The 23519-nt window shown below is 30.0% G+C and overlaps 1 protein-coding gene and 1 pseudogene across 1 annotated transcript; both read left to right on the top strand.

Annotated features, from left to right (window-relative positions):
- The window catches only part of LOC107611733, a 4262-nt pseudogene extending 2226 nt beyond the window's left edge, over positions 1 to 2036 (top strand).
- Positions 13502 to 20455, top strand: LOC107611871 (amino acid permease 4-like). Its single transcript, XM_016313753.2, has 6 exons — positions 13502 to 13781; positions 14256 to 14489; positions 15209 to 15302; positions 16234 to 16448; positions 17507 to 17640; positions 19694 to 20455. The coding sequence occupies exons 1-6, from the start codon at positions 13685 to 13687 to the stop codon at positions 20327 to 20329; spliced, it is 1410 nt and encodes a 469-aa protein (XP_016169239.1). The 5' UTR covers positions 13502 to 13684; the 3' UTR covers positions 20330 to 20455.

Genomic DNA, 23519 nt, shown 5'->3' on the forward strand with positions numbered 1-23519 from the left:
AACTAATCCAATATACAATTAATATTAATATAAGAGAAAAAATATCTAAAACTTTAAAAAATAAAAATATCCGAAACTTTATTAAGAAAAACAGCTAAAATATAAACTCAACAAAAATTCATCTTAAGTGAATTTTATATTGATCTTGTTTGACAACCTTAAACTATCTCATTATTAATATATTGATATTGATACGTGAAATTTTACAATATGATATGATAAGTCAGCTATGTTGCAACTATTTTGATTGGACGCATCTTTAAAATAAGATCAGAATAAATAGATTGAAGTGAATTTTAATTGAAAAAGATTGGGAATCAATTTTTTTTTCTAAATAACATTCTTGTTTCTTTTAGATTTCTCTTTTTATCTCCTTAACCTTTGAGCATCTATTACTATTATTTTGTGGGTTGATTATTGGGTGACAAAATTATTTATATATGTTTTGAGTGGATTATGTGAAAAATATTTTTCATCTCTTTAGATTCTATTGAGTGAATAATTTTAAAACTCTAAAGTCACTCCTTTTACAGTCACATAAATGTTGCATATGCCATACCATTGCAGGAGGAAAAAATGTTTATTTTTGTGGAATAATACAATATGCAAATCTTTATGGAACTACAATAGGATATACAATTGGGGCCTCTCTTAGCATGATGTGAGTTCACTTATTAACTCTAACTTTTTATCTTTGAGTTGATATTATTTGAATATTTTGATTTGGAATAATTTAAATTGACTGCTACGACTATATATTGCCTCTTACTATGTCAACTCAAATTAATTAGTCATAGTTCACTAGATTTAATTTTAATTTGAAAAATGAGTTTAATTTCTATTTAATTTGTAAAACTTTCTTAAGCTAACATTTCATCGAATATAGGTTGTTATTACATATTTACAATAAAAAATATTAATAATGCTAAGAGAAAAAAAAAGTCAAAACTTGTATTATTTTTTTTGGTGACTAAAACTTGTATTATTTAATATTTATTAATTGTTACAACAATTAATAAATACTAAATAACACAAGTTCTCACTGATTTTAACTCTTGGATAATACTAGAGAAATAAATAATTGGAATAAGAATTAATTAATTTGGTCTCTCAAATTTTTCGAGTGATTCAATTCAGTCTCTTAATTATTAATTAGCATAATAACCTATCAAAACAAAAATTTAACTCCACAGTTTAATTTGGTCATCCAAATTTGACAATATAATTTAATTTGAACTTTTCGTTGTCATTCCATAAATTTCGTGATGGTGTAACATATTACATGAGGGATTAAAATGTCAAATTGAATTACATATCATCAAATTTTGAAGATCGAATTTGGATCACAAAGTCAGATTTTAATAACTATTTTGGATTTTTGGGTCATTTAAAATCAAGAAGCCAAACTAAGTCACAGAATTAATTTGACCATCATATAATATAAGTCAATTAAAATTTGACGCACCAAATTGAGTTACATATGAGATTTGAGAGGACTAATTAAGTCAAGCTTTTTACTCTTAAGACAAATTGTAAGCTTAGTTTTAAAATAATTTCAACTGTATATATAGTCATCATGTTACTAAAATTACTTCAATATCAAGAAATTGATAGGATTAGTTACAACACTTTATCCTATTGCATTATTTTTTAAATGAAATTTAACATGGTTTATTTGGCAGGGCAATAACAAAGATTCATTGCATATACTCATCTGAAGGAAAAGACCCATGTGTTATTTATGGCAACCCTTATTTAATGGGGTTTGGAATAATCCAACTTGGTTTTTCTCAACTTCCTGATTTTCATAATATTTCATGGCTCTCAATACTTGCTGCAGCCATGTCCTTCACATATTCCATAATTGGTCTCATCCTTGGAATTATCAAAATTGCAGGTTATATATGTCTTTTCCTACATCAAGTTTTTTTCTCTATTTTTTCACATACTTATATTATAATTAAATCGAAATTATATTTAAACATAAATTTTTTTTTGAAAGAGAGAAGCTCAACACAACAAGTGGAGCGAAATAACAGAAAGAACCAAAGAGCATCATAAAGCAATATAGGCAACTCCTAACAACACTAATGCTTATCCCCTTGTCATCTTCGGCATTGCCATTAACAACAAAAAGGATCCACACCTAACCACTCCTTATAGTTCATGAAAGACATATGAATGATCTCATCAACTCCTTTTCCTTTGTTCTGAAAAATTCTTCGATTCCTTTCTAGCCAGATGTTCCATGTAATCGCACAGAAACCCATCAACCACCTCTTGCGGTCCTCCTTGCTAGCTGATATCTCAGTCCAACTTATGACATCAGTTCAAAACAGCGAAGAATTCTCCTGTAGTTCTTAACTGTCTCTTCTTCCGGAGGACAGAACAGAATGGTGTCATCTGCAAACTGAAGGTGCGACAGCTCAACCTGATCTCTACCTATCAGTAGTGGAGATATGCGTCCGTTTCTAACCGCCTCCCCAAGCATCCTATGTAACACATCAACGACAAGGACAAACAGAAACGGAGACAGCGGGTCACCTTGTCGTAGACCCCTTTCCATCTTAAACGGCTTAGAGGGCGAACCGTTTATCAAGACTGACATAGAGCAGGTACTGACGCACTCCATAACCCACCCCCTCCACCTTCTTCCAAACCCCATTTTCTGTAGAACAAGATCCACGAAGCTCCACTTGACTCTATCATATGCTTTCTGGAAGTCTAGCTTTATTATCACTGCTTTCTTTTTTCTCATTTTAAGCCACTGAACAGTTTCGCAAGCAATAAGAGCCCCGTCATGGATTTTCTGGCCCTTAACAAAAGCACTCTGTGTCTCACCTACAAGCCGTGGCATTATTGTTCGCATTCTCCTAACCAGCATCTTAGAAATGACTTTGTATACACATCCAACCATACTGATAGGCCTAAGGTCTTTGATTTCCTTTGCTCCAGTAAACTTAAGAGCCAATGCAACCCAAGTGAGATTAGTATCCGCCGGTAAACTGGAGGACTGGAAAAAGCCCAACACCGCTCCCGTGAACTCAGAGCCAATTTCATCCTAACACTTCTTTATGAAATTCATGTTATAGCCATCACAACCAGGAGCCTTTGATGATTCACAATCCCACACTGCTTCTCTAACCTCCTCAGATGTCGGTTGTATCTCCAAAGCCAAAGCATCAGCCTCACTAATCTTCTCCACCAAACTGTCTCTAAACCCCACCAACGGCGACTTCTCCTGGTGATACAAGTCCTTGTAGAAGTCCCTAATTGCAATCTTGATTCTAGCTTGATTCCTTATCAATCTTCCATTAATAACCAATGCATCAACCCTATTGTTTCTCCTTCTCGCCGAAGCTATGTTGTGGAAGTATCTTGTGTTTTTATCTATGTCCCTGACATGTCTTGAGCGCGACATCTGCTTATTTTGGGTCTGCTTCGTCTAGCTTTTGCCTTCTGTTTTGCCAGCCTTTTTTTCCGAGCAATTTCTTCATTCTGTTGTTGAAGTCCTGCCATAATATCCTCTTCTTCATCATATAATTTGGCTCCTGACTCTTTTGCCAATTCCCAAACCCTTTTGTTCTCTATCAGCTGCTCCTTCAATCTTGAACTCTCATTATCACTAACTTCATTATCCTCCGCAAGCGTTCTGTCCTCCTCACTATCCTTATCATCACTAAGTTCATTTCGTTCCTGAATCTCTGGTAAAATTTGGTGGCAAGTCACTTCAATTTCAGGTGCTTTACAGCCATTACGTTGATCTTCGTCACTGTTCTCATAAGACACATCATTACAGTGTCCATTATTCTGTCCGTCATCTCTATCCTTGGACTCTCGGGCCCGTTCAGACATCCCAAACACTTGTAGTTTACTGCATCCTCCCTCCATTATCAGATCTCCTCTGCTCCCGACCTTTCTTCGCCTATCATCAGTAGCCACTTCGGAGTCCCCAGCAGATTCGCATGGTTCGGCTTCTACGGGGATCCTCGGTCTCGCCAATGAACCATTACCGCCGCCTTCCGTCCCGGCTTCTCTCCGCTACACCGGACCTCCCCTTCCCGTCGACCCCTCGCAGCCTCCAACTCCAGATCGTGGTCGTTGCCTGAGTCCCATGACCATGCCTCCCACAATCGGATGCACCTCGCGCGTGGTTGTTGCATGGAGTAACGCCTTTCCACACTGCCAGACTGCCCCAGGCTGACCCGTTCCCATGCAACCCGGCCCAATAGCATTTCCCGTGTCTCCAGCTTGTATCATTACATTAGAGTTTAGTTCGTGGCCCAACAAAGGAGTGCTGGTGTTTATTTCTTTGGTGGGTCCATGGTTGGTTTTTTTGGTAGCAGGCCTTGTATATTCCTTAGCTAGCCCAATAGCATTGCAGCAATAGTTCCAGGAAACCGTAGCTTCTGAATCCCCTTTAGTACTTCCTTCATATCCCACTAAATCAGCTGAACCATGAATGCCAGAGTTATGAGGATCAAACGGTACTAATTTCATTTGATCAGAACTTAAATGTTCATAACTCCATTCGTTTAAAATCATTTCTGAAATTACCACGTTGTCCTTATCTTCAACCTTCTCACGCAGTCCCTCCATTATTACTTCTGCAGCTTGATCTGTATACTTCGTCGATTTTATTGAATTTTCCGGCCACCTAACTGTGACATCACAATCCCTTGCACATATGTTCTTCTGTTGCTCGCATCTGACTGCTTCACCTTCCATAATTCCTGCCTGACAATTCATCCCAAAAATTTCACGTCCCACTTCTTTTACCAACACGTCAAAGCCACTGGTGTCAATCGTGATATGGACCCATTCATTGATCACATCTAACACACACGTGTCAATTTGGATTCGGCCAACACTAAAGGACTGGCACGATTCCGTTCCTTCATCGCATCCAACCACCTCACCCCATAGGCTTCCTATTATACTAAAAGTATCCATGGACCACGCATGCAACGGCACCCCGAAACATTCCAACCAAACTCTTCGAGTTTCACTCTTTTCCGACTCATCCCATCTCCATACCCTATGAAACAACTGTAGCAGACTATTCATTTTGAATGTATAAGCCTCCTCCGCATTCAGCAAACTGTCGAAGGTCAACAGAGCTTTATACGCTCCCATTCATGAGAAGTGTTGCAAGGGACCGGACCATCTAAAACTCTTTCATTTTTCAGATACTTCTCCCTCAATAGAGCAACCCAAGACTTATCCTGACAATGAAAAAATTGCCAAACCAATTTACCAAGTAAAGATATATTAACACACGCAGGATCTCTAACACCCAAGCCACCAAATTTTTTTGGAGTGAACACGGTCCTTCAACTAACAAGAGAAAGACCTCTGCCATCAACTTGACCATTCCAAAGGAACTGTCTCATCATAGAAGACAATTTATCGCAAACCCAATTTGGAAAAAAAGATACCTGCATATGATAGACAGGAATGGATGCTGCAACATAATTGATCCGGCAAAATTTCCCTGCTTTATTTAGAAGCCTTCCTTTTCAATTAGCTAATCTTTCCCTCACCTTTTCAATCACCGAATGAAAAGAAGCCCTACTGGTACGAGAATGATTAATGTTAACTCCAATATATCTTCCTAAGTCCAAAGTAAAACGTATTGAAGAAACACTAGTAAAAATATCTCTTTTACGAGTAGTCACATTTTTAGAACAAAAAGTTTTAGACTTTTTAAGATTTACTTTCATGCCAAATACCTTGTAAAAAATGTTAAGAGAATGCATGACCATTTGGATTTGACTCTTTATAGTCTGACAGAAAAGTAAGAGATCATCTGCAAATATCAAATGAGAAAATTTTGGGCTACCCCTAGTGACAAACTGGTTTCCACACACCCTCGACCACCTTATGAGATATATAACAAGCAAGTCTTTCCATACAAAGCACAAATAAGAAAGGAGACATTGGATCACCTTGTCTAAGCCCCCTTCTAGGAGCAAAACTATCCAATTTATTCCCATTTTAGATAATAGAAAGAGATGATACACGTACACAATTCATAATCAAATTAACAGTGATGATTGGAAAACCAAAAGCAATGAGAGAATTCTCCAAAAACCTCCAATCCACCCTATCATAAGCTTTTTCAAGATCAATTTTAAAAGCAAGAGTATAACACCCAACCACACAAAACTTTATGCTTAAACCATAAAGTAGATATGGTGTGATATTACGACCTCTAAAATAAAGTATATATAATAATATTGAAAATGATATAGTATACGAAGAGCCTTGAAAAACGGATAAGTTAAAAAGCGTAAAATAAAAAGCGCAACGCCCAGAAAACAGGATTACTTGCGTGTAAAGAAATCTATGGTTTAAAAGCATAACTAAATAGAAAGTAGAAGTAGAGAGACAAGAAAATGATATAACAAGCTCCTAACTCAGCCTGCGAAGTTAAGGCTGGCCGCTCCTAACTCAGCCTGCGAAGTTAAGGCTGGCCGGAGAATATTTACATACAGTATATACATAATAAAAGCCCAAAAGAACATGTTTAAAAGCCCTAGTTCTCCATAAAACCTCTAAGAGGTACCAAAGATAAAGTATTCATATACATATAAGGAGAGTCTAATATATATATATATATATATATCCAAGACTCATCTCTAACATATAATCAATGTACTTTATTATGGTTTTTACGCACCAAAATCTAAAGATGAAAGAATTTAGTGTTTCTATCCCCATACTTGACCCATTGCTCTCTAGATTTCTGGTACCAAAAAAGTTTCTCTTGCAATAAAAGTTCAGCTTCTTTAATTCTCAGAGACAACACATCGGTAATCCCTAAATGTCATTAAATCTGATCAATCTGATATTCCAGCTTACCTTTTCGCCCAAAAATTTAAGCGTCGGAGTGTCTTTTGCAGGTACCCACCTACCCACCTACTGTGTTCTTTGACGTCCGAGTTATTCTCACTCCATTAAAAAAAAAGCGTATGACAGCAGCGCAAGAGACGAGCTATACCTCAGAAGTTCATCCACACAAGAACAATTGGCGCCGTCTATGGGACGAGTAAAATAATTTTAACTCCCCTCAGGTTCATAAAACTTAAATTACATTCAAATTTTTGAACCAATTTCAACAATCTTGTTTAAGATTTTATTTAATACCTCTTATCAAATTTCAATCTATCGTAACTTTTTATAAAGTATGTACTTTATATATTCAAATTGCTTCCCTTTTACGTATCATAATATTTCACATTTCATAATCGATCAATGGACCAATCCGAGAACAAACTCGATTTTCAACCAATTTGAGTACAAACTCGCCTATCAATTTCGCTAACTTTTTCAAAGTTCTCTACTTACATAAGTAAAATTATATATTTTATTCACACATACTTTTACATTTATATTTTGTGTAACTAATATTTACTAATTTATTAGTTATATTCACCTCTCAATATATGTTCTATACTTTATGCTATTAAATTTTATGTTATTATTTGTCTAATGCAGAAAATTAAATAAAAAATAATTATAAACATGCAAATTTGCTATTTTTGCACAAAAAATATACTTCATAGCTAAATAAAATTTATTATATCATTCAATTAACAAGTTAATGCAAATTCTATGAAATAAAGTTTAAATATTAACAAATAAAATTAAATAATTCACATTTGACATGTATGACATTTATGTATATCGTCTTTTTTTCTACCATTATCAATTTTTAAGGTATATTTTTCTACTTTGAACTCTTTTACTTTTACAATATATATTATTCAATCTATGTTGTGACTTTATACATATTCATTTTCTCAATTTATCTTATTCATGTCATATGACTTTCACTATAAATTATAAATATTCAATAACTAATTGTTTTGAGCGAGAAAGTCATCAATAAGTTGTTGTGAGCCGAAAAAATTTTCAAGACAATTAACCATTATATCCTTGGACCATACAATCAATTCCGTCAATAGATATCTATTTTTGAACTTTTCAGTTCACATACAATCAAATGTTATATGTATGTCATGAAAAATTGTTCTTAAGTGGAAAAGTATCCCCACACAACTATTTTGATTGAATAACTCTTACTACTCAATTATTTTTTGAATAAATGCCGACATAATAACCCGACTAAGCTTGGGGCTCACCATATCATTATTCATTCACCTAACTTTTTACCGAGTTATAACTCATTTAATTTTCTAAGCTTAGCTTTGATCATATGATCGGCAGACAAAACTTGGGAGCTTTGATTCGTCACCTTATAGCTTGGTCTTTATTGTGCATTATAAATCATAACTCGACTTTATTTGCCTTCATTCTAAGTTTGTAACGGACGATCTCAATAACCATTATTCTGACTTAATGACCAACGATCATAATATCAACTCTATTTATCAACTCCATGTCTATAAAAGGCACCAATTTCTATATCTCAAGACACACACATGATAAGTTTTATTTCATATTTAACATTCTATAATCGTAGAATTCTTATACCTCTTAAACACTTACTAACTTAAGCGTCGGAGTGTCTTTTGTAAGTACCCACTTACTATGTTCTTCGATATCCGAGTTATTCTCACCCCATTAAAGAAAAGGCGAATAACAATAGCGCAAAAAACGAGTTATACCTCAGAAGTTCATCCACACAAAATATATATATATATATATATACGGATTCCGAGTTCTATTCACTGACTGAGTCCAACACCATTTTTTCTTCCATATTCAAACTAAAAGTGCTAGATAAAACCGATATAAAAAATTAGAGTGAATAGCCACTCGATCCCTGACAATTATCTCGAAAAGACAACGAGGTCTTCAAGAAAAAAAAAATACCCAATTCGATCTTCTGATATTTTATTTTTGGACTGATTAGCCCTTGTGCCAAAAAAATAACATTAACTTTTTTTGGCACAGGAATCTCGTTATCCTTTCGAAGTAATTATCAAGGGCTGGATTGGTTTTTTTTAAGGGCCTCATTGTCTTTCGAGGTAATTGTCAGGGGCTATTTTGGGTTTTATTCAAAAAATTATATATCATTGTCAAATGAGATAAGAGAAAATTGAATAAAAATGAAGACTTTTTAGATTCACCTCTGTTAAAGTGTGTTCAAGTTAATTACTTGAGGGGTGAATAATTTTGGGAGTCGCGACGACGATGAAGGAATGAAGAGGAGTGAAAGCCATTACGGAGAGAATTAGACTCAGTGACAGATCTAGAAACATTTTATAAGAGTAAATTGTCGTTTTTGTCCCCAACGTTTGGAGTAAATCCTATTTGTGTCCCTAACGTTTAAATCGTCCTATTTGTATCCTTAACGTTTATAAGAGTGATTCAATAGTATCCTAGCATTAATTACATATTATGAGCGCTTTATTTTGAGTTTTAAAAATCTCTTCTTGAAGTTAGAATACAAATGTCTAGGATAGAATCGATGATATACTCCGAAAAATAGCTTATCAAATGTTGAAACTAATTCCTACAACATTTACATAATTCACTTTTCTAGGGATATAATTGAATCTAAACACAAATAGTGGGTATAATATTAAAATCGAACACATCCAAGTGAGACATAATTGAGAATGAATCACTTTTACAAATGTTAGGGATACAAATAGGACGATTTAAACGTTAAGGACACAAATAGAATTTACCCCAAACGTTAGGGACAAAAACGATACTTTACTCTTTTTATAATGGGGGCAAAGTTTATATAACATGACAATAATTTTATATTAAAAATAATATATGTACATAAAAAATTAAATATTAAATTCTCTATTAACCATTATGTATTTGTGTATAAATACATTATTATTTAACTTATTTTTAATGTGTATTTTGTATTTTAATATGTATTTTATATGAGTAATTATTTTTTATGTACATATAGCATGATTATTGTTATGATTATATTTTATTATTGTAAAATACGATTAGCCTTCAAAATATCTAATATACCAATTAAAACACTAAAATAGTAATTTAAATAATAATATATAATTTAAAATTCTATTGTTTTAGATTTTATATTTTTTAAAAATTAAGTAATTTTTTTCTTAACACTACCATCAAAATTTCTCTCTTTCTATATATATTACTAAACAATTATTTAAAAATTCACTTCCCAACACAATTAGAAGCAGACTCTTATTGATATCCATAGTTAGAAAAATTATTTCAATTAATGTAATTGCTACGCAAAAATTAAAGCTAATTTCAAAAGAAGATAAATAATATTCTTTCGAATTGATTTCTAAGAAATAACACTAATTTCGTTTAAATCTGAGAATTGATCATTCTAACGAACATCTAATATAAAATTCTTAAATTGACGGTTAAGTACCAAAAGTTGAGTAAAAAATTGTTGTGAGGTCAAATTTAATAATCTAATAGGGACAAATAAATATTATTATCACATACTACTCAAAAAAATTTTAAATTGTAATAATAGTTAAAAAATCTATTGGTAAAGCTGCTAATAAAAACTAATACTAAATGATAAATCTGACAATACTCAATACATTTTTTATAGTAATATTTAAAATAAATATTTTTATTGAAAGTTAATTAAGACGTAATTATGAGAACACTTGTTTTGATCAATATTTGTCGTAAATAAAAAACGTCAAGTTTACAACTATGGCAACAATTAGATTCAAAATAAAAAAGTGGGAAAAATAGTATTATAATTTATACATGGAGGTTTTGGATTTAGTTGTTGGATACAGTGGTAAGTTAGACATCAAACTTTTATAATAAAACATGAGGTGCCGGCCAAATACATGCAGGACACAAAAATCACGTCATATAATAAGTTTTTTTTTTTTTAAATTAGGAGTGAAACTCAAATTTACAATTTTTTAATTGAGTACGGAAAAATTATAACATTTGAGCTATAATTCGTTGGCATAATATAATAAAAAATTTTGCTTACAATAATTTCCAAAAAGAAAGAAATGCTTTTTAATGAACTAAAACAAAGAAAAGCATATGCATGAATTGGTCATGCATGTCAATTGATTTTTCCTAGGTTTGAGTAACAACAACGCATTCAAGATTCACAGAAGGGATTCATACTTTCAAGTTTCAAACTCCTAGGTCCTAACTCCTAAGAGAGTTTTTGTATTCCGAATATAACCTTGATTAGGGTTTCATACTACTTAAACAAAATGACCGCGTTACTATATAACCCTACAATAATGATAAAATAATTTGGTAGACTTTTGTGAATTTGTAGGTTATATATGCATTTTTAAAGTAAATTAAAATCCTTAAAAACATACATTGTTTAATTTCTCCAAAGTGTAGTTTTTCAAAAATCCTTACACTTGAATTAAACAAAAATTGAAATGAAAGATAAAAAAATATGTATATAATGTAAGAAGATGGGAAATAAGTTGTTCGGTCTCTTAAAAAGTAAATGTAATAGTGGAAAACATGAGAGAAAGAGTAGTGAAAGAATAAACATGGACAATACATTATAAGAAAATGTTTTAAAAATGGTAACTCATAAAAATGTTTAGTCGAGGTTTGAATTGCTACGATAGAAGAAAATCCCCCCTCCCAAAAAAAAAAGAAAAGAAAAATACTATATATAAATATTTTTATAATTAAATTTAATTAAGTTGGAACAAATCTAATAAAAAATGCGTGCATATATTATTTTTTTTGTATTTTTTCAGCACAAAATTTTTTTGTTAGAAAGAACATAAATTTATTGACATAACATAAAAATTTACATATAGCACAAATATTTTTACACATAACACAAATTTATTAATATGACATAAAAAACTGTACACATAGTATAAAAATTTTTATCCATAGCACAGATATTTTGTTAATTAGATGGGTGAATTGTGATCTTTTAAATATTTCTATGGCATATATATTTTGTTATTTGAGTGTCAATGTTTTTAGACATGTAGTCTGTCAAAATTTTTTGCATTGTGTATTTTTTCGTGTGCACCAAAATTTTTGTGCTATTCATCAAAATTTGTATGATGTGAATTAAAATTGATGTACTCTAATTTTCTAAACATATATAAGAGAATAAGAAGCTAAGACGAAGAAGACGACGATAATAACGATGTTGTTGAAGAACAAATGCAAAAAGGAAGATGCTCAAAGACGACAACAACTACATTCGAAAAAGAACCACACATATGTTAGCGAAGAGAGACTTGTTCTATGGCTAGACTTTGTGTGTGTTTTGATGTAGGTATGATGAATCTTTGACTAATAGATAGATTTCATTCTTTCGATGAATTCAATATAAATATTGAGTTTGCAGAAGATATTAATCTTATGCAAATCTTTGAGTCCGTATTGGTTTTATTGTAGAAAGAAAATTTTCATATTCTTGGTCTCCATAGTTTACATAGTTTAGAGAGGATACATTCTCGAACAATATATGAGTGGATCGAAATTTGTGGATAGTTTGACGAAGGTTTAGAATAAAGGTAAGGAAGTGAGAAGAGATAATGATTTTTCGACTCTTAGGTATGTACATATTGTGTTAGAAAAAAATTTAACCCGCGTTTAAGTAAAATGTCCAATCTGAATCGTCACTTTATAAACCCTATAAATTTTTTTTCTATTTGAAATTTAGAAATAGCTATTAGACAAAATTTATAGAAAATTGAATTAGCTTTAAAACGAACTTTGAACGAAGTCATTCGCATAACAACAACTTGAGAAATTCACGAAATATTGCTAGTATATCAGGCTGGTTGGTTATAGTGTGATTTTTTAGTTTAATCTTCTAACAGATTTATCTACCTAATTAAATTTGAATTTGATTTTGTATTAAACTTAAAGAATAAAGATATTTTTCTTATCCTTTTATGTAGCTAAAGATTATTCAAATTCAATAAATATAAAATTAGTTATGACTATATTTTAAAAGGTTTAAGATTATTTATTGTTAGTTAGGATTTATTTTCATATTTTTCAAATTTTAAATTAGATATGTTAGTGTTTTTAGTATATTATCTTTTAATATTTTATCATGAAAGTAAAATTCAAATTACTATGAATTTAATTAATGAATTAGTTATTGAATAATAAATATGATAAAGAAAAACTGAGATGTTACAATTAAACTGAATAACATAAAAAATTTAAAGGACTATTCGCATCATTTACTGATACAATATTATATTATTATACATCTTTAATAACAATTACTCTCCTAATTTAAATGAATTAAAAATATCAACTTATTTTCTCGAAATATCTAATAATACCTTTAATTAACTTAGTTGAATAGATATTAATTACATTACACGTGTTCATTTATTTAAAAATATTTTTTATTTATTAATACAATTTTAAATCCCATTAAAATTCATTTATTACTTTTTTAAACACATGTCTATTATTTTATTTGAAAAATTATTTAAAAATTAAAAGAAAAATGAGTAGATAAATATATGTTCAACAAATTTGGCACGTGTTGTTAGTCACCAAAAAAAAAAAATTTGAAACATGTGTCAATCCTTGACCTTTTTTATTCAAAGCGCCATAATTATTGCTCCTATTTAATTCAACGAACCAAACCCTTTTTTCGCATTGCATCTTTTATTTGTGAAATTTTGAATGCAACTTATTAGTTGCAACTTGCAAGGCTGAAAACTCATATTTGGTGTCTCCAACGAATAACACACCAAAGATGATTGATGAAAACGCTTCCGCCGCCGCAACAACCACCGTTAGCCACCATCACGATGCCTCACTTTACGACGACGACGGCCGCCCGAAACGAAGAGGTAACAATACAAATTAATCCAATCCATGTATGTATGTTATTATAATGTTATCACAATCTCTTCCTTTTCTTTCTCATTTTAGTTTTATCAACGGAGATGAATAAAAAAAAATTGAATTCAAGTCTTTTATGATTTTCTTGTAATCAGTTCTATTTTATTTTCTCGAGTTCTTTTTTTTTTTTTTAAATTGAATTTTAGTTTGGGATTTGCTAGCGGCTCTCAAATTTTCCAGATTTTTCCGGAAATAAAAAATTGAAACAATATTTACTTAATAAATATTAAACACACATTATTCATATAGTTCAATAAATGTACCTTGAAAATAACGAAATACAGCTGTGTTATTTAGATAACACTAGGCTAAGAATAATTGAAGTTGTCCTTCATTATATATGAAGAGATTTTCAATGGGGTTTTATTAATTATTATTTAAATGGAATAATTTGTTATGATACTATATATTTTTTGGTGTAGGAACTGTGTGGACGGTAAGTTCTCATATAATAACAGCAGTGATTGGATCTGGAGTTTTGTCGGTAGCATGGTCGATAGCACAATTAGGTTGGATTGCTGGCCCTATTATTATGATCTTCTTTAGTCTCGTCACTTTGTATACTTCATATTTTCTTGCAAATTGTTATCGTGCTGGAGACCCTATTACTGGCAAGAGGAGCTACACTTACATGGAAGCCATTGGCAACATTCTCGGTAAATACAAACAAAACTATGTTAGATATGCTAGTTGTCTGAGCAAATTTTTATGTAAAAAATAAATGTTACGTGTTATGTTAAGTAATTCAATAATAAAAAAAATCTTAAAAGTTAAACATTGTATAGATAATATGCAATTAACATTAATATAAAAGAAAAAAATATCTGAAATTTTTAAAAATAAGAATATCCGAAATTTTATTAAAAGAAATATTTAAAATATAAACTCGACAAAATTTCATCTTAAGTGAATTTTATATTGATCTTGATTGACAACCTAAAATTATTTCATTATTAATATATTGATACTGAAATTTTACAATATAATATGATAAGACAGCTATGTTGTGACTATTTTAATTGGACGATTTTTTAAAATAAGATCCGAATAAATAAATAGGTTGAAGTGAATCTTAATTGAAAAAGATTGGGAATCAATTTTTTTTAAAATAACATTTTTTTCTTCTTTTAGATTTCTCTTTTTGTCTCCTTAACCTTTGAGCATCTGTTACTATTATTTTGTGGGTTGATTATTGGGTGACAAAATTAAAGTTAATTCCCTAACAAAACTATTTTACAATATGATGTGTCATGTTATTAATTATTTATATATGTTTTGAGTGGATTATGTGAAAAATATTTTTCATCTCTTTAGATTCTATTGAGTGAATAATTTTAAAACTCTATAGTCACATAAATGTTGCATACCATTGCAGGAGGGAAAAATGTTTATTTTTGTGGGATAATACAATATGCAAATCTTTATGGAACTACAATAGGATATACAATTGGGGCCTCTCTTAGCATGATGTGAGTTTAGTTATTAACCCTAACTTTTTATCTTTGAGTTGATATTATTTAAATATTTTGATTTGGAATAATTTAAATTGACTACTACGACTATTACCTCTTATTATGTCAACTCAAATCAATTAGTCATAGTTCACTAGATTTAATTTTAATTTGAAAAATGGGTTTAATTTCTATTTTATTTGTAAAACTTTCTTAAGCTAACATTTCATCAAATATAGGTTGTCATTACATATTTATAATAAAAAAAATTGGTAATACTAGAAAGAGAAAAAAAATAGCCAAAATTTATATTCTGACTGATTTTGATTAAATTTTTTTTGTTACTAGATATTTTAAAAAAAAAATTAACTCTTGGATAAAACTAGAGAAATAAATAATTGGAATAAGAATTTATTAATTTGGTCTCTCAAATTTTTCGAGTGATTCAATTCAATCTCGTAATTATTAATTAGCATAATAACCTATCAAAACAAAAATTTAACTCCACAATTTAATTTGGTCATCCAAATTTGACAATATAATTTAATTTGATCTTTTCGTTGTCATTCCATAAATTTCGTGAAGGTGTAACATGTTACATAAAATGTCAAATTGAATTATATATCATCAAATTTTGAAGATCGAATTTGGATCATTTGAAATCAAGAAGCCAAACTAAGTCGCGGAATTAATTTGACCATCATATATAAGTCAATTAAAATTTGACGGACCAAATTGAGTTACATATGAGATTTGAGAGGACTAATTAAATCAAGCTTTTACTCTAAGAGAAATTGTAAGCTTAGTTTTAAAATAATTTCAACTGTATATATAGTCATCATGTTACTAAAATTACTTCAATATCAAGAAATAATTGATAGGATTAGTTACAACACTTTATCCTATTGCATTGTTTTTTAAATGAAATTTAACATGGTTTGTTTGGCAGGGCAATAACAAAAATTCATTGCATATACTCATCTGAAGGAAAAGACCCATGTATTATTTATGGCAACCGTTATTTAATGGGGTTTGGAATAATCCAACTTGGTTTCTCTCAACTTCCTGATTTTCATAATATTTCATGGCTCTCAATACTTGCTGCAGCCATGTCCTTCACATATTCCATAATTGGTCTCATTCTTGGAATTATCAAAATGGCAGGTTATATATGTCTTTTCCTACATCAAGTTTTTCTCTCTATTTTTTCACATACTTATATTATAATTAAATCGAAATTATATTTAAACATAAATTAAACTGAAAGTTGTATTTAAAAAAAAAATACGGTTTGATTCAGAGAAGTTTCATTCATGTGATATACTAATATATTGCTAAACATGATATATTAGTAAAATATTAATGGTTGGTTGATGAGTAAAGATTAAAAATATATTATTTTAAAAATTAAAATATTTTATTTTTAAAAAATATATTTTCAATTTCAGGAATCATAAATTAGAATTTTTATACAGTTTATGAATAATATAGCATAAAAAATAAAAATGGCTTATCATTTTGAGATGTAGAGGACTAGGGGTGTTCAAATCCAAACTGATTCAAATTAAACCGTTCATCCAATTCAATTCAAACCGAAAATCGATTAAAACCGCACTAATTTGGATTTGATTGGATTCTATTTTTTTACAAACTGCTGGATTTGATCGGATTTCGGATCTATTTTTCATAACCGATCCAATCTAATCCAAACCGCACAATGTGCTATAATATTATTATTTTATTATTATATTTACAATTATACTTATAACATGTTCAATTTTTTATAGATTTTTATATTATTTATATATTATTATTATTTAATAAATATTTTATGTTCAAAATATTATTTATTTATTTATTTTAACTAACCTATAATTTTATTTTTATCGTTATGTTATCGTTGACTTTTTAAGATATTATTGAGACTTATTATGTCATTGTTGATTATTTAAAATTTGATGTTGAGACTTGTTATATATATTTAATTTTTTTAATTTATAAACCGCAAATCCAATCCAAACTGCTTGAAATTGGATCGGATCGGATCGAATTTTTTTTAAAAGCATCCAATCCAAACCGCACCGCAAGTAAAATTAGTGTTCAGATCGGCTGAGTTTTTTACTCAAAACCGATCCAAACCGCATCGCAAACACCCCTATAGAAGAGTATAGTAAAAATATATTATTGGCTAATATTTTTTTTATGGTTGGTTCTTGAAACAGAAAATGGTACTGTAATGGGTACCCTAGCAGGAGCTAAAGGAGAATTACCGATTGATAAAGTGTGGGGGATATTTCTAGCTCTTGGAAACATTGCCTTTGCATATTCATATTCTTTTATTCTCATTGAAATTCAGGTACATCATTTTTAATTTCTTAATCAAATAAAGGTTTTTTTTTTTTTTTTAAACCAAAGATAGGAGACTCGAACGCACAACCTCTTAATTGAGTATGGAGAGACTATGCCATTTGAGCTATTATTCATTGACAAATAAAAGTCTTTTTTTTACTAATTCATAAACTTGAAATTTAATGTATTTACGTGAAATTACATCTAAATTATATTAAGGTGGTGTTTGTTTACAAAAATAAGGATAATTTCGGAAGAATGTTTGAAACGAGAGGGAATATTTATGAATTTTCAAAAATATTTTTAATTATTTACTATATATTTGTATATATTTATATATATTATTTTATAATTTTTAATAAAATATTTAATTATTAAAATAATCAAACCTGACATAATAGAACAATAATAAAATTTATCATAACAGAATAGCCAAAACTTTATTTTACAGCATAATCAATTTTTTTATGAATACTAAATATATATTTGTACATAATAATTAATTAATGACTAATTTTTGTGTTAAACATGGTTGAAGTCAGGGACGGACCTAAAGGGGGGCGAGTAGTGGCCTCGACCCCCCAAAATTTTTAGAAATTATATTTATATATGAGATATGTATTTAAAAAATAAAAAATATTATATAATTTAGAATTTTTATATGTATTATTTTTTATTATGTGATAAATTTATGTCTTAATTGTCAATGAGTAATAACTCAAATGACATAGTCTCTCCATACTCAATTAAGATGTTGCGGGTTCGAGTCTCCTATCTTTGGTAAAAAAAAAAAATTATGTCTTAATTGTTTAATTCACTAATATTTTTCACTTAACTAATTTAATATCATACCCTCAAGTCTTTGTAACTTTCAAATTAGTTTTTATATAATAATCTCTATATTTATTTTTAAAAAAATTATTTGTTTATTTTATATTAACATATTTAAAATTTATATTATTATATTAATAATAACTTATGTAGTTATATTTTGGTAATCACATTATGTACTTTAGATATTCTTTTTTTTATAGAAAATACTTATTTTTCTTCTAAATTTACGTTGTTGAAAAAAAAACTTTTATATAAACATCTTATATCTTGTATTCTATAAAGGTATTGTGTCTTTCAAATAATTAATAATTTATCATTTATTTTTAATTTTTAAAAATTTTTTGAAAGAATTAATTTTAATTAATAAGATATGTGATCATTTTCAACTAAACACGCTATAAATTATTAGTACTTTATAATTTTATAATGTACTATTAATATTGTTATATTTTTTTATGTAACTATCATATTAAAAATAAAATTGTGAAAAAAATTTATAATTATATATATATATATATTTGATAAACTTTTTGAAAAACTAACTCTAATAACTATATGTTAATTATTTTTATGGAATGAAAAAAAAATTATCTAAAATTCGGCCCCTCCATACTAAACTTTCTGGATCCGTCCCTGGTTGAAGTATTTTTCTTACCTCAAGAAAAAAAAAAAAAAGAGCAATAGTTTTAGATATCTCTTGTGTCTCTACTTATCAATTTAAGCGTTAGAAATAAATGGTAACAAATGAAAATCTAATATATAGTTATATACAACAAAATTAAATATTGATTTTATTGTCTTATCGAACTATTATTTTTTATCTAAATTTATTGTTTCTGTTGACTTTTTAAACCCTTATCCGCTGGACTTTTTAAAAACCCAACTTGAAAATAAAATTAGTATTTTTCTAAAAAAAATACTACCTATTCTTTAAAATTTAGTTTTTAATCAATCTTTTTAAAAATTTGTTATTATTTAATTAATTTAAATATCTATTTTTATATACTAATTGTTCGAAAAATTCAAAAAATTACTTATTTTTTATTTTCTTTCTCCTCTAAAAATCGAATAAAAAAATATTTAAAAAATATCTAATTATACTAATTTTTTTAAACAATAATTTCGAGGGATCTAACGAAATTAATAATACAAATTTTAATATATCTTTTGGCTATTATTATATAAATTGATTAGTATACAATAATGATATTTCTCTGACTAAACAGGATACCATAAAGTCTCCTTTTGAACTAAAAACAATGATGTTTGCTACAAGGATAAGCATTGCAACAACAACAACATTCTATGTCTTATGTGGATGCATAGGTTATGGTGCATTTGGAAACTCAGCACCAGGAAATTTACTTACAGCATTTGATAATCCAATTTGGCTTATTGACATTGCAAATTTAGCACTAGTCATTCACCTTGTGGGAGCATACCAAGTTTATTCCCAACCCCTCTTTGCATTTGTTGAAGAACATGCATCTAAGAGATGGCCAAGTCTTGAAATTGAACACAAGGTGGAAATACCATTTTTACCCTCTTTCAAACTAAACAAATTGAGACTAGTTTGGAGATCATTTTTTGTTGTGGTAACAACTTTTATATCAATGTTGGTTCCATTCTTTAATGACATAATGGGAGTGATTGGAGCATTAGGATTTTGGCCCTTAACAGTTTATTTCCCTGTGGAGATGTACATCAAACAAATGAAAATCCAAAAATGGAGTGAGAAATGGATTGGTTTACAATGTTTGAGTATGTTTTGTCTCTTAGTAACACTTGCTGCTCTTGTTGGATCAGTGGTTGGTGTCTTGCTTGACCTTTCAAAATTCAAGGCATTCAGCTCACAATTATAGTACTCAAATTAAAGCGCAATATATATAGCCTTGGTTTTTGTATTACTTGTTTAATTATTCATCACACATTCAGTGATTTTGTTATTATTATCACACTCTATGTAAAATTGTAAATGTTATTGAAATAATTAAATAATACAATATTAGGACTTACATTAAATTAAATCTTCTTCCTTTGTATAATATTTTGTGTTAGACAACTTATTGATCTTACTTTCATTTTTTTTTTTAAAACGACTAAGGCTTGGTTTAGTAAAATTTTTTAAAAAGCTGTTTGTGTTTTTTAAAAGCACAAACTCTTCATTTTGTATTTGGTAAATCAAAAATACTATGTGCTTGTACTTGCAATTGTGATACTTTTGAAAGCAACTAAGGTATAACTTTTGAAAGTTGGCTTGTACTTTTTAAAATTTAAAAGTCTAATATAACCTCGTATATTAACTAATTTTTAAATTTAACGCTTAAATTTATGTCTTTTATAATATTTTTAAATTTTAAAAACTATTTTACCAAACTTAATTGTTGCTACTTGTATTTATTAAAAGTCATTTTTAATTTGATTTATCAAATATAAATGCTAAACTTTTTAAAAAGCTAGCTTTTATAAGCTACTTTTAAAAAGTAAAAGTTTTACCAAACTAAGTCTAAATATAGTTTTTTTTTTTGTGACTAAACAGAAAAGAAAGAAAAAAAAAATAGAAACAAAAACAAATTAAATGGCTAGGTTCATATCTAAATCTATTAGATGTTGAAGCTCACTCCATGGTTGACTCCAATTCGAGTGAATGTCCGCGCCAGAAGCAGCTGCTTTAGCCATATAATCTGAAACACTATTTACATTTCTCTGAATTAAAAGAATAGAGACTCTCTAATTCCAATTCATAACCTCCTGTATATGCTTTGCCAAATCCCATTCCGAGATATCCTTACCAAGCATTCTTTGGTTTACCAAGAAAAGAGCTTCTAAACAGTATGTTTCACAAATAACCTCACGAAATCCACTATCCCAAGTTAGAAGTAAACCTCTCCAAATCGCATACAATTCAGCAAAAAGAATACTGCACACTTCGACTTTTCCAGTGCAACTTTTCAACTAACATCCATCAGAATTGCGAATGATACAACCAAAACCAGCAAAGCCAAAAGGAGCAAAGCAACTAGCATCACAATTCAATTTAACAGAATGAACTGGAGGTGGAACCCAATGCAAACAAAGCGAAGGAGGAGACAAAAATTGATGCATAGCAAAAATAGTGTAGAACTCTCTTACTGATCTACGAATCAAACTCACCACTTTACTAGCACTCCAAGAGTCATCTGTATTAAATAAGTCATGATTCCTGCTTCTCCAAATCCACCAAATGGTCGAAAAGAAAAGAAAAACATCTCCACTATTTGCACCTTTGTAAAGCCAATCACGTAAATCTGAGTTATCTGAATACAGGTCTAAAAAGTTCCAAACCTCCTTGGCACTAGGGCACTCCCGAAGACAATGAAGAATGGATTCAGAACTATTCTGACACCGATGACAAGTGCTAGATAAAGCTAAACCACGGCCCAAACGAAACTCTGCCATAAGAATAGCGTTATGAAGACTGAGCCAAATCAAGAACTTGTACTTCTTAGGAATATGCAGTCGCCATACCCACAACCAATTATCACGCTCATTCCAGTCAAACTTTTTTTTGACTAGCCAACTGTATCCACTCCTAACTGAGTAACGTCTAGAAGATGCTACACCCTACGACCAATCCGAACTCTCTCCAACATTTAAATCCAGATTATAAGCATTCAAACACTGTTTGACATCTTTTGGAATGTTAGAGAAAACATCATGGAGATTTCGTTGACCATCTTTTTAAACGTCTATAATAGTTAAATCAGAGTCAGATATATGTACAAAAGAGACATATTAAACAATTGGGCCCTCAATACTCCAATTGTCAAACCAAAAAGATTGATCAAGTGACTCAATGCACCAAGAGAAGACATCCTTAAGAGCACTAAAAGAATTTGAGATACTCTTCCAAACATGAGAAGCGTTGCAAGGGACAGGACCATCTAAAACTCCCTCATTTCTCTGATACTTCTCCCTCAATAGAGCAACCTAAGACTTGTCCTGACAATAAAAAAGTTGCCAAACTAATTTACCAAGTAAAGATATATTAACACACGCATGATCTATAACACCCATGCCACCAAATTTCTTTGGAGTGAACACGATCCTTCAACTAACAAGAGAAAGACCTCTGCCATCAACTTGACCCTTCCAAAGGAATTGTCTCATCATAGAAGACAATTTATCGCAAACCCAATTTAAAAAAAAAAAAGATACCTGCATATGATAGATAAGAATGGATGCTGTAACAGAATTGATCCGGCAAAGTCTCCCTGTTTTATTTAGAAACCTTCCTTTCCAATTAGCTAATCTGATCTTTCCCTCACCTTTTCAATCACTGAATGAAAAGAAGCCCTACTGGTACGGGAATGATTAAGGTTAACTCCAATATATCTTCCTAAGTCCAAAGTAAAACGTATTGAAGAAACACTAGTAAAAATATCTCTTCTACGAGCATTCACATTTTTAGAACAAAAAGTTTTAGACTTTTCAAGATTTACTTTCATACCAAATGCCTTGCAAAAAATGTTAAGAGAATGCATGACCATTTGGACCTGACTCTTTGTAGTCTGACAGAAAAGTAAGAGATCATCTGCAAACATCAAATGAGAAAATTTTGGGTCACTCCTAGTGATAGAAACTGGTTTCCACACACACTCAACCACCTTATGAGATATATAACAAGCAAGTATTTCCATACAAAACACAAATAAGTAAGGAGACATTGGATCACCCTGTCTAAGCCCCCTTCTAGGAGCAAAACTATCCAATCTATTCCCATTTCACATAATAAAAAGAGATGATGTACGGACATAATTCATAATCAAATTAACAGTGATGATAGAAAAACCAAAAGCAATGAGAGTACTCTCCAAAAACCTCCAATTCATCCTATCATAAGCTTTTTCAAGATCAATTTTAAAAGCAAGAGTACCTTTCTTAGATTTTATGTGCTTCATAAAATTCAGAATTTCTTGGACCACAATAATATTATCAGGAGCACCACGACCCGGAATAAAACCTTCTTGTAAAGGACTAACAATATCTGGAAGAAAGGGCCGAAGTCGATTT

Source organism: Arachis ipaensis, chromosome B08 (genome assembly GCF_000816755.2).
Source record: "Arachis ipaensis cultivar K30076 chromosome B08, Araip1.1, whole genome shotgun sequence".
NCBI classification, from domain to species: Eukaryota; Viridiplantae; Streptophyta; class Magnoliopsida; order Fabales; family Fabaceae; genus Arachis; species Arachis ipaensis.

Bases quoted from the DNA above. Each gene is read 5' to 3' on its own strand.
- LOC107611871 (XM_016313753.2), top strand. From the start codon at position 13,685: ATGATTGATGAAAACGCTTCCGCCGCCGCAACAACCACCGTTAGCCAC. The intron at 13,782-14,255 runs GTAACAATACAA...TTTTTGGTGTAG, and splicing joins CGGCCGCCCGAAACGAAGAG to GAACTGTGTGGACGGTAAGT. The intron at 14,490-15,208 runs GTAAATACAAAC...ATACCATTGCAG, and splicing joins AGCCATTGGCAACATTCTCG to GAGGGAAAAATGTTTATTTT.